Source organism: Lytechinus pictus, chromosome 13 (genome assembly GCF_037042905.1).
Source record: "Lytechinus pictus isolate F3 Inbred chromosome 13, Lp3.0, whole genome shotgun sequence".
NCBI lineage: Eukaryota > Metazoa > Echinodermata > Echinoidea > Temnopleuroida > Toxopneustidae > Lytechinus > Lytechinus pictus.
Genome location: NC_087257.1, coordinates 6,030,489 through 6,043,508, shown reverse-complemented (window position 1 = coordinate 6,043,508; position 13,020 = coordinate 6,030,489). Strand labels below are relative to the sequence as shown.

General features: G+C 39.7%; 1 protein-coding gene across 4 annotated transcripts in view; it reads left to right on the top strand.

Annotated features, from left to right (window-relative positions):
* LOC129274897 (dynein axonemal heavy chain 2-like) overlaps positions 1-13,020 on the top strand; it is a 49,216-nt gene that overhangs the window by 23,219 nt on the left and 12,977 nt on the right. For all 4 annotated transcript variants that reach the window (XM_064108299.1, XM_064108298.1, XM_064108301.1 and 1 more), the window contains 7 exons: positions 411-641; positions 3,761-3,959; positions 6,413-6,795; positions 9,744-9,928; positions 10,315-10,893; positions 11,682-12,048; positions 12,677-12,891. In XM_064108299.1, coding sequence (XP_063964369.1) covers positions 411-641; positions 3,761-3,959; positions 6,413-6,795; positions 9,744-9,928; positions 10,315-10,893; positions 11,682-12,048; positions 12,677-12,891 — 2,159 coding nt within the window. The remainder of the gene's footprint in view (positions 1-410; positions 642-3,760; positions 3,960-6,412; positions 6,796-9,743; positions 9,929-10,314; positions 10,894-11,681; positions 12,049-12,676; positions 12,892-13,020) is intronic.

Below are 13,020 nucleotides of genomic sequence, written 5' to 3'. Positions count from 1 at the left end.
ATCATCATGATCATCATAATCATCACCATCATCATCATCATCCTCATCACTATCATCATCATCATAATCATCACCATCATAATCATCATCATCAGCACCATCATCATTATCACCATCATCATTCATTTTAATCGGCATTTTACCTCTTATGAAATTTTAGAGTGTCTTATTCCATGAGGCACTCCCTCCTTCCACTTCCTTCTGTCTTGAGCATGTTGCTCATTCATACCAACCTCACTGCCTTCCGTCTTCACCACATCTTGCCATACAATCTTTGGTCTTCCTCTCCTTCAGATGCCATCCACTTACAGATCCAACACTCTTTTCACAGGTTATTTGATAATCCATTATTATTGGTACATGTAGTAATTTTATTGTTCTTTTTTCCGTCTTCATTTCCTGAAAATCAGACATCCTTAGCGATAAAGAGGAGCTCATCAGCTGGAGGCACAGCAGCAGAGTGGTGTGCGACCAGTTCTCGGTCGACAATGCGCTGTATGTCCGTGCATGCATAATCGGAAGACGGCGTCAGTGGCCGCTTTTGATTGACCCAGACAACCAAGCCTTGAACTGGATAGTGCAGCTGAAGGAAACGGGATTGGCCAGTTTCCACGAAACAGTCTACGAAGAGGAAGAAGAGGGTAAGTGAAAGTTGATCCTTATTTGTACTTTTCTTCCATGGCATTACGTCAAACCCCCGTTTGGGAACGGACCGCAGTTCAGATTGCAAACTGCGGTATTTCACCCCATTTTGCATTTGAAAATCTAAAACATCATTTCCAAGCCCAGGGGGTCGTTTCATAAAGCTGTTCGTAATAAGTTAAGAGCGAATTTAAGAACGACTGGTGATCATCGCCAATGGTGTGTACCATTTACCGCAAGACAGAATCACCAGTCGCCTTTACTTACGAACAGCTTTATGAAACACCCGCCTGATCAACCCCGCTTGGCCAGGTAATCCCCGCTGTCTCAATTTCACCTCCACAGACCAGATTATGAGCGTTGAGCCAAGGACGAAATGATAAACAACAGCTGTGCTATTACGTAAGACTTCTCTGCCTGTAGTAGGACCTTCTGAATGAAATTATTGTATTCGATATTTAATCACGTTTTCAAAGGCATATTGTATTCAGAAATTCAATGTTAGTCCATTTTTAATTTCGAACGAAGAAAATTGACCTCGAAATAAGGAAAGTAAGTGAATAAAAATGGCGGCATGTTTTGCAAGGACCGCAGTCGGGCTGTTGCGTTATATCCGGACCGAGGTCAAGAAACAGGTGTTTTGATACTTATATTGCTTGCTTGGGGCAGTAGGGTTTTTCGTACTTGGAGAAGAGAATTGATTGCAAGGGAAACTGGGGTATAGTGTTCTCAAATGGAGGTTTTTCGTCATGGGGTTTAGATTGTTGATTTGCTGAGACAAAAGTTCTGTGAAAACCACTGGAAATTCCTGTAAGGTGTCTGCATCTTCAGGGCTCATTGAATTATTGCTGCCCGGAGTTGGATAGGGTAGCTCCAGAAAAGGATTGGAACCATTTCTGTCCGACAAGTTCCCAGTGAAAATTTTTCTTGATTTGGAAAGTCTGAGAAGCACTGTTTCTATAATATGGTAACTGCCTGATAAAACAGGAATTGTCAGATAAAACGTCTGACAAGTCCCTACATGAAATGCTCCCCTGAACGTTATTGAGAATGATATTCCATGGGGTGTTGACTATCAATTTCTTAGAACAGATTCAGTGAAAAGCACAGGTTTTCGTTCATTATTCCAGACAAAGAGTTTGATATCCGTAGTTTTTGTCTCACCTGCATAGCAGAGTGAGACTATAGGCGCCGCTTTTCCGACGGCGACGGCGGCGGCGGCGGCAGCGGCGGCGGCGGCGGCGGCGACGGCGGCGTCAACACCAAATCTTAACCTGAGGTTAAGTTTTTGAAATGACAGCATAACTTAGAAAGTATATGGACCTAGTTCATGAAACTTGGCCATAAGGTTAATCAAGTATTACTGAACATCCTGGCTGAGTTTCATGTCACATGACCAAGGTCAAAGGTCATTTAGGGTCAATGAACTTAGACCATGTTGGGGGAATCAACATCAAAATCTTAACCTAAGGTTAAGTTTTTGAAATGTCATCATAACTTAGAAAATATATGGACCTAGTTCATGAAACTTATACATAAGGTTAATCAAGTATCACTGAACATCCTGCATGAGTTTCACATCACATGACCAAGGTCAAAGGTCATTTAGGGTCAATGAACTTTGGCCGAATTGGGGGTATCTGTTGAATTACCATCATAACTTTGAAAGTTTATGGATCTGATTCATGAAACTTGGACATAATAGTAATCAAGTACTACTGAACATCCTGTGCAAGTTTCAGGTCACATGATCAAGGTCAAAGGTCATTTAGGGTCAATGAACTTTGGCCAAATTGGGGTATTTGTTGAATTACAGCCATAAATTTGAAAGTGTGTTGGTCTAGTTCATAAAACTTGGACATAATAGTAATCAAGTATCACTGAACATCCTGTGCGAGTTTCAGGTCACATGATCAAGGTCAAAGGTCATGTAAGGTCAAAGAACTTTGGCCACGTTGGGGGTATTTGTTGAATTGCCATCATATCTCTATAAGTGTATTGGTCTAGTTCATAAAACGTGGAAATAAGAGTAACCAAGTATCACTGAACATCTTGTGCGAGTTATAGTAGTTTTCAAAATCAGCACTGCTGCTATATTGAATCGCGTGATGCAGGTGAGACGGCCAGAGGCATTCCACTTGTTTATTTGAGTCAATCAGTCTACAACAGGACCAAGGGAACCATGTTACAAAGAGTATTTACAGTTGCTCTGATCAACCATAGCTATTGAAAGCCAGCAACGGCAACATCCGGATTGAATGTTTATTAAAAAACTATTGTCTTGACAATTGTGTGCTCCTCTTTGTTTACAAATGACATTGTACAAATATCCTGTAGGAAATATTATGGCAATACTTGCAATTGAGATTGATTGGATCCATCGTAACTCTTTGTAAGATGGGACCCTGGGCCCCGTCTTACAAAGAGTTGTGATTGATCTGAGCAACCTCAACTATGGAATGCCAGCAACGCCCACATCTAAAATGCATATTAAAAATGTTTTCTAGATTATGATGTATATGATGTTTTCTAGATTATGATGGAGGAGCCGTGGTGTAGTGGTTCTGACTCTCGCCTTGTAAACAGAGGGTCGTGTGTTCGAATCCCACCGCGGTCTGGCGTCCTTTGGCAAGGCGTTAATCCACACTTTGCCACTCTCGACCCAGGTGCTAAATGGGTACCCGGTAGGATGTGAAAGTCATTGTAGGTTGTCCAGTACTGTGTGCGCCTCACCGGCGACTGACTGGAATACTCCCCAGGGAGTGGAGGATGTGCACACATTGTGTGCGGGAATGACTGATTGAATCCGATGACCGGGGTAATAATATATCTGTAAAGCGCTTAGACACATCGTTCCGATGTATTAAGCGCTATATAAAAAACGGATTATTATTATTATTATTCACAAATTCATTGTTTTCTTGACAATTTGGTACGTTCACCTTTGTTTTTACCAAGGGCGTTTTGCAAATTTCCTGTATAAAATATTATGGTAATGATGGATTTCCATATAATTGAGATTGATTGGATCAAACATAACTCTGTGTAAGATGGGACCATGATCTGTATTTTTTGCCTGATTAATAACTACATGACCTTTGACCTCTTTCTTTGACAGAGGAATCTTTAGTCCAGGATGGGGAACTGGAGGAAGAACTGAACAATCCGGAGCTGACGGAGGATCGTCTGATGGAGAGCAGGAACCTTGAGAGTGCAGCAACCTCTAACTTTGCCCTGAGCAGGGCAGACCAGAGCTCTTTAGGAGGAGAGACGGACTACGGGACAGAGTTTCCGGAAACACCTAGAACCTTGACAACGTAAGACCAGGGGAATTGTGTTTCATTAAAGCTGTTTGTCAGTTGCGAACACCTTTACAACGACTTGTGACACCTATATTGGTATCACCGTTGGTTTCTTATTCATTTACATGGAGCACCAGAAAGTGTTGTCAGTTGTGCATGAAGCCATTCATAACTTAAAAAAACAACTTTATGAAACGGCACCTTGGATATTATGTTTTCCCTAGTATGATTTTCTTTCCTCCATTAGATAAACCCAATAATAGGGTTTATTCCACATCTCAATGAGTATATTCATAAGCAGGGGATGAACCAACCTTGTGAAACTCTTACTCGCTTCCATGGGGTCTAAAAAATGTGAACTCTGCAATAGCAGTCTGAAGTTGTATTGTTGTTATTATTATTTTATCTTGGCAATGAAAAGTATATCAAATTGGTAGAACGTAACAGTATAGTCTGTGCACACAAAAGACTGCCATGGTCAAATAAAGGTAACTGATGAGCATTGTATGTGTTTTAAATGACATTTCCCCTTCCTCGCCCCCCCCCCTCTCTCTCTCTCTGCGACTCTCTTTCAATGCATTACATGTTTCTCCTTTTTCTGCATCTACTTTCTTAAAATGCCTTAAGCATTTTTGTCTCACCTGCATAGCAGAGTGAGACTATAGGCGCCGCTTTTCCGACGGCGACGGCGGCGTCAACACCAAATCTTAACCTGAGGTTAAGTTTTTGAAATGACAGCATAACTTTGAAAGTATATGGACCTAGTTCATGAAACTTGGCCATCAGGTTAATCAAGTATTACTGAACATCCTGCCTGAGTTTCATGTCACATGACCAAGGTCAAAGGTCATTTAGGGTCAATGAACTTAGACCATGTTGGGGGAATCAACATCAAAATCTTAACCTAAGGTTAAGTTTTTGAAATGTCATCATAACTTAGAAAATATATGGACCTAGTTCATGAAACTTATACATAAGGTTAATCAAGTATCACTGAACATCCTGCATGAGTTTCATGTCACATGACCAAGGTCAAAGGTCATTTAGGGTCAATGAACTTTGGCCGAATTGGGGGTATCTGTTGAATTACCATCATAACTTTGACAGTTTATGGATCTGATTCATGAAACTTGGACATAATAGTAATCAAGTATTACTGAACATCCTGTGCATGTTTCAGGTCACATGATCAAGGTCAAAGGTCATTTAGGGTCAATGAACTTTGGCCAAATTGGGGTATTTGTTGAATTACAGCCATAAATTTGAAAGTGTGTTGGTCTAGTTCATAAAACTTGGACATAAGAGTAATCAAGTATCACTGAACATCCTGTGCGAGTTTCAGGTCACATGATCAAGGTCATGTAAGGTCAAAGAACTTTGGCCACGTTGGGGGTATTTGTTGAATTGCCATCATATCTCTATAAGTGTATTGGTCTAGTTCATAAAACGTGGAAATAAGAGTAACCAAGTATCACTGAACATCTTGTGCGAGTTATAGTAGTTTTCAAAATCAGCACTGCTGCTATATTGAATCGCGTGATGCAGGTGAGACGGCCAGAGGCATTCCACTTGTTTATCAATGTTGCTACAAGTATGTAAATTTATTTTTAATCATCACTATTGATAGAGACTGGCACATTGATTATGTTTTGATGGTCTTCAGGATAATGGTCTTCAGGATAATGACCAATTACTATTCATCATTCATGATTTGGAAATTATCAGTAATTTGCTGGTCTTCGTGATAATGCCCATGATTATCTTCAAGAGAAAAGGGTGGGTGGCTGCAGAGCTGCCAACTATTATAGGAAAAAGTCATAATTATTTGGATTTTTATGTCAAATTATGCCATTATTCATTTGACCTTAAATTTCACTTATTCAAGGACAAATAGTATGTTAACATTAATACTATATAGTAATACATTGGGCAGTGGTGAACTAGTCTGAAGGCAGCAAATAATGCTCATTATTTGCATGATTGTGTATCTCTGTTGACATCCCACTAAAATGTTATCATTAAATGTTTAAATACTGACTCGATCTTTTGTTCTTATCGACTTGGATTTATGATGGATTTACGCTAATGAGAGAGTACCAGAGGTGATTCCGAATCTACGCCTTAAAAGAAAGAGGCGCATATGAAATTTTGATTTTTATGTCAAAATTATAACTTTTGATATTCTTGATTAATACTTTTTAGTTTTAAAGGTTGGCAGCTCTGGGGTCCGCTGCAGAAAGAGTTGCATTTAAACGCAAGTCAAAAAATCAATCGCAAGTCCAAAATGCGCGCTGTTGATTGGTTGAAAATCAAGTTGAAAACTATTTTTAGAGTTGCGATTGATTGCAACTCTTTCTGCAACGGGCCGCTGGTCTGTTAATTGGTTTATGCCATGGGGTGAGCCTGCAGGGGTAATGCTGCAATGTTTTTTCTCTTGTGCCTAACACAATCTCTCTGCATTCATTCAGAAATGGTGGAGTGACGCCCAAGGACAACATGAGCGAGAAGGACTTCGACATCCACAGCGTGGGCACCAGCCTCCTCTCCGCCAACTCCCACCCCATCTCCGTCGACCTGGACGGGGCGCGACCCTTCTCCGACCTCTGGGTGGTGTCCGCCGACGACGTTCTCCTGGAGGAGAGGCTTATTCAGTCCATCGTGATGGGACTGAGTCTGGTCATCACAAACCTCGAGAGGCGGGACTTCGACGTGAGGTTCAGCGATGTGATGAATAGGAATATCGTTGAAAACGAGGAAGGAGAGAAGTCGGTCAGGATCGGAAGTCACATGTACAGCTACAACACCAGGTTTGCTCTCTACCTGACCACCTCTGTGCCTTTAGAGTTAGAAGGTGAGTGAAGTAGCATTTTAGAAAGAGTTGGCAATTCTCATTGAATTTGTTCATTTTTTTCACCTATTTGAGCAAGGATAGTGATCTAGAATGTGATTCAAAACTTGGTTAACTTTTATAGTTGGATGCAATGGCTTCTTATGCTGGTTATGATCATAATTGTCATCAGGGTGCGACATAAGCGCTTGCCCGATTGCCCGGGGCAAGTAAATGTTAGAGTCGGGCAAGTGTTTTGAAGCAAAGACAAAAACTGTGCATCCAAAATTCTCCTATGGAATTTATATTTTAGAAAGATTCCCCATATTTCACCATCAAAATATAGAAAAGAATAAGAGAAAAAAAAAAGCAATGTCATTAATTTCTTCTTTCGAATTGCAAAATTTGCGCCATTTTCTGCAATAAACACACAGCTCAGAGACGTACACACACACACAGAATCAATGGCAGTCTAGCTAGCATACCTAGCTATAGCGCCTATAGTCCACGCAGCCGATGTATGTAGTTAAATTTCTACTGAGTACGGTGCTGTACGAACCGAAGTTTGCTCTGGAAGAAATCTCCCACAGAACTGTCAAAATTCACATTTCTTACCAATGAAAATTCTTGTAGTGTCCATATTTCCTAAAAATTGGGGGTAGCTCTGTCATTTGTAAGCAGTAAAAGGAGAAATTTTCACTTCTGTTGTGCTTAAAAAAGATCGGGTTTCGAATAATCGTCTGTATCGCACACACTGAAATACATTGTTTGACAGTCCCACATATGCATTTGTGTGTATGTTGATAAACGTGGTTTCTTTCGTAACTATTTTTTTTAGCCAAGGAAATTGATAAATTTTCTTCTTTATTTATGACTGGATAGTTTGAGCTTTCTTCCTCTCTATTTTCTATCTTTCCTTTTTTGAATCTCGATATATATTTCTTTAAATTTCCTTCCTTTTGTTCATTTTTTCTGTTACTATAGCTGTCTATCTTTTTGTCATTCATTTCTTTCTTTCTTCCTTCCAACCTTTGTTTACCTATTTCTTTAATCCTTCCTTCTTTTTCCCCTTCCTTTCCTTCTTTCTTTCTGTCTTCCTTCCGTCCATCAATTCTTTACCTTTTCTTCCTGTCTTTTCTCCTTCCTTACTCTCTTCATCCCTTTCATTCTTTCTTTCCTTCATTCCTTCCTTTCTTTTTGTCTTTCATTCTTTCTTTCTCCTTTCTTTCTTTCTGTTTTTCTTTATTTCTGTCTTTCGTTCTTTTGATCTTTCTTTTTTCCATCCATCCTTTCTTTTCTTCCTTATTTTTTCTTTCTTCCTTTGATCTCTTTCTTTCCTTCATTCATTCCTTCACTTCTATCTGTCTTTCGTTCTATCTTTTTTTTTCTTCCTTCCATCTATCCTTATACCTTTCCTTTTTTCTTATCTTCCTTCTTTCCTTTCTCTCGTTTTCTTTCTTTCTCTTTTCCTTCCTTCCATCAATCCTTTACCTTTTCTTTTTCTCTTTTCTTTCTTCCTTTTTACCTTTTTTCTTTCTTTTTCTTTTTTTATTCGTTTCTTTCTTTCTTTCCTTTCTCTTCCCCTCAGTTTTTTTTCTATTTTTTTTCTTTCCTTCTTTCTTTCTGATTTTTTTTTTTTGTCTTTTGTTCTTTTTTTTTTTTCATCCATCCTTTCTTTTCTTCCTTATTTTTTCTTTCTGCCTTCCTTCATCTCTTTCCTTCATTTCTTTCTGTCTTTCGTTGTATCTATCTTTTTTTTTTTTTCCTTCCTTCCATCTATCCTTATACCTTTTCTTTCTTCCTGTTTTCCTTCTTTACTTTCTCTCGTTTCCTTCCTTTCTGTTTACCTTTTTTCTTTCTTTTTTTCCTTTTATTCATTCCTTTCTTTCCTTCCTTTCTCTTCCTCTCATTTTTTCCCCTATTTTTTTCTTTCTTTTTTCTTTCCATCCTCCTTTCCCTTCTTTCTTCCTTTCTTTCTTTTCATCTTTCTCTTCCCCGCAACCATTCTCTCTCTCTTTCTTTATTTCTTACTATTCTTTCTTCCTTCCTTTATTTCTTCGTCCTTTCTGTCTTTCTTCTTACTTTTTTTTCTTTCATTCTCTCCCCCTCTCTCATTTTTTTTTCTCTGGTTATTTTCAGTGATTTCCCCTTTTTTATTGTGTTTCCTAGTCCCCTCCAAAATATATGGAAAATATATGAGATTAGGAAATTAATTGAAGAGCATATTTACCATATATTTTGTCATGATGTTCAAGATAAAAATCGTTAAAAAAAAGAAATACAACTACAGGGTACATCAGTAATCATGTTGAAAAATGTATTTTTAAAGCCGTCAATGGTATGGTATGTAAAACTATAAGGCTATAACTTGTTTTGAAGGATTTTTTCGGGCAAGTGAAATCTATATTCGGGCAAGTATTTTCCAACTCTTTGAAAATTTACTTGCCCAACTGGGCAAGTGCTTCAAAAAAGTTATGTAGCACCCTGGTCATGATGCTGATGATGAGGATGACAGTCACATGTATGATGTTGTTGATGATGACGATAATAATGACTATTCAATTCAATTATTTTACTGTCATGTTCAATGATTAAAAACACAAAAATTGTCCTCAGACTCTCATTAACAAAAAGTGCATTGAAACAAAAAATAATCATTCACAAACTATAAATACATGTAAATAAAAGATAATACATACATGTAATATGAATATATCAATAAAATAAATATACATGAATATACCCTGTCAATGATCTGTAATCCTCTGTCTCTAATAGTAACCCCCACCCCCTTGTCCCACAGGTGCTGGTTTTCTCAAGCCCAACACCGACCGGTTCTCTGTGATTGATATGACGGTCAACCAGTAAAGCTTGACTACCCGTCTCCTCATCGATAGAATGGATGCCGATATTGATATCTATGACAGTGGCTATTATCTATCATCCTCTTTTACCATGGTAACCCCTTACAGGTGCTGGTTTTCTGAAGCCCCACACCGACCGGTTTTCTGTCATCGATATGTCGGTCAATCAGGAAGGCTTGACCACCCGTCTCCTCATGGATGTAATGGACGCCGAAAGACCAGACTTCGCCAACCATCAGCACTCCATCAAATCTGATATCAGAGGACATAATAAGATGCTCCAAGAAACAGATGTAAGGACCTCTTCTTTCTACTTCCATTTGTGACCAGCCACCCCTATACCTACAATAAGACACCAGTTAATTGCCTAAATGATAACTTGATCCTTAAAAAGCAAAATTGAGAAAACTAGCTTATCTGAAAGGGCAGTACTTCTTCATACAGTCAAAATTTGAAGTTGTAAAGCTGAATAAAAGGCAAGATGTAAGACTTTCTCTGACACCATTTTTTGTAGACTGCTTGAAAGTTTCACCAATAGACCAGCTGGTCTCACAATGAATTGTAAATGGAAATTGGTTCCAGTAAAGATTTGTTTAAATACTCATTAATCCTCAAAACACATCAGTTAATATGCTTTGAAATGGAAGTCTTAAAATATTCATTTACCTTGTATCGACAGCTGGACATTCTGAACAAGGTGATAGAGTTGAAGCATGGCATTCTTGAGGATGCCGTCTGGGGAGACACCTTGAATGCCCACCACACAACGATCCAGGAAACCACCTCTCACCTCAAGGAAAGCTGCAACCTCCTGGCGCAACTCCTGCAGAAGCAGCATCCTTATCGGTCAGTCGCAGAGCATGGCGCCCTCCTCTTCTTTACCATCAAACGCATCTGGCAGCTCCTTCCAACGTACTACATCCCTCTCCGGCGCTTTATCCGCTGGTTCGGCAAGACGATTGGTGCACGCGAGAAGGACCGCACGGATACCGCCTCACTCAAGGCTCGGGCAGTGGAGCTCTGTAATGCTTTGACGAAAGAGATTCACGCCCATCTCTCTTGTGGATTCTTCCAACACCACTCTGATCTCTTTGTGTTTCTTGTCGCCATGGAGAGAATGAGGTCGTCGAAGGAGATATCGCAAGCTGAATGGGACCTTCTCGTCTCTGGGCTGGATGGAGCAGTTATCAAAGAACGCGATGCAGTCTTTGATGAAGTCAAAGATAGCTTTGCTATTCCTGAGTGGCTTACAAATGAGGTAGAAGCTTATTCTCTCTCTTTATGGTATTATTTTCATGGAAAATCTTTTATGGAGCAGTTCTTAAAGAATGCGATGAATTGTGTTCCCCAGTGTGTTCACAACTTGATTGCAGTGTGGCACACAATCTTCATGCTGTTAATATTCTAACATTTAGCATTGCGAATCTCAGGTCCACATAGTCCACTATGTGGCCACATTGTGAACACTCACACTGTAGATATGTCAACAACTTTTTTGTTTTTTTAATTCTGTTGATATGTCAACAAGTTTATTTTCACATAATTGCAATCGAGTACATGTATTTTGAATTGCATCTTTATATAGACAATTAAGTGAAAAGCATTTGTTGAAATAAGTTGCGGCAATAGATAACTAATGCACTTAATCAGTTGTCAATCCAATTGTTTTAGTTCTTGGTAGAAAAATTTTGAATAAACCTAATTTCATATAATAAAATACTAAAGAACAAGTGGAGATATGACATCATCAGCCCATCTAATGAATATTCATGAAGACATGCCTAGAACTGTTTCACTGGAATAATGCAAATCTTTAAAATTCAATAACTTTGTTATTTGTTTTCCGATATTTGATCAAATTTTCAGCGTTCTGCTCTGTGAATTTTACTCTATTTATTGAGATAGAAATATCTCAAGCCTGGACCATCCCTTTATTATTCATATGCAAAAGGTAATTTTAATAATTCATCATGCTGATATCACAATCAGTGAATGCATCACTTTGATAAGTGTATTTTTATCAATTTTGTGTGTGTCTCTGATCAGATTTGGATCAAGTGTGGCCATCTAGAACAGCTGGTGCCAGCTTTCCAGGGCCTTCGGCAATCCATGCTGCGTCACTCTAGCCAATGGAAGGAATATTTCTCCTGCAATCCGGTTCTCCTAGCTCCTGTGCCAGGTCCGGACCTTCAGGATCTCAGCGTTTGCCAGAAGGCCCTGCTCTGGCGGGTGGTCCTGCCTGACCGACTGGCTGTGATTTGCAGGCACCTGGTGGTCTATGAACTTGGTGCCCACACGGGACATCCTGAGGTGTACAATGCAGAGGAAGTCCTCAAGAGTACCTCCAAGAATATCCCCTTGATCTTTGTCCTTCCTGCAGGCTACCATGAAGGGAAGCAGACTGGCATGGAAGGTAATACCATTTGATAAGTTCTTTATGGTGTGTTAGATTTTACCTGACAAAAACTTTGAGAAAATAGTATTCCACTTTTATACATGTATCAACATAATTCATCGAGACAACGTTTCTAAGCGCTTTACAGAATGTGCTATTGCCCCAGTGAGTCTGCGGCTCTTGGCTCTCCCTATCCATGCCCAATGTATGAATTTCTGCACCTGGGAAGCATTCCAAACTCAATTGCGACGTTCGCATCCTACCCATTTAACACTTGAGTGGAGAGTGGCAAAGTTTGAATCAATGCCTTGCCAAAGGATGCTAGATTACAAGGCAACAGTCAAACCTAATTTACCACATTGTTTCCACTACACCATGTTATTTTGCAAGCGCAGACTCATAAGTTGCACTTTAACAAATACTTCCATGTTTAGTTGGAGACTAGACTCAAAACCCTATGTCCATGTCTTTGTTAGAAGCAGCAAAAAAACGTGAATGACTCCCAATTCAGGCTCTGCATTACATACTATAGGAAACCAGAGGTCTGTCCCTGCAGACTTCTTCCATATCGTGCGTGTGATCACTAACTTGAAATTTCTCGTGGAAAAAAATGATGCAGCTTTTTCTCCTCTCATACCACCACCAGGTCACACGGTTATCGATCCACTCGCTGAGATCACCCTTTACTGCAAGCAGAAGGATGTCCGCACAGTCATCAACACTGTCTCTCTTGGTAATGAGAAGCAGATGAGCCAGGCCGTAGATGCCCTGCAGGAGTGTATCGCGAATGGCCATTGGCTGATTCTCAACAACTGCCAGGCTGTCGACCAATGGAGCGAGGAGTTCCTTCAGATCATCCAGGTAGATTTTCCTGTTCCTGAACCGCCCTGTAGCTCTTGTGTCTTGTCACTTTTCTATATATCTTTCTAACCACCCTTTTCTAGGAATCTGCTTTAACCCATAGTTCTCCATGAGTGGAGGAAATCAACA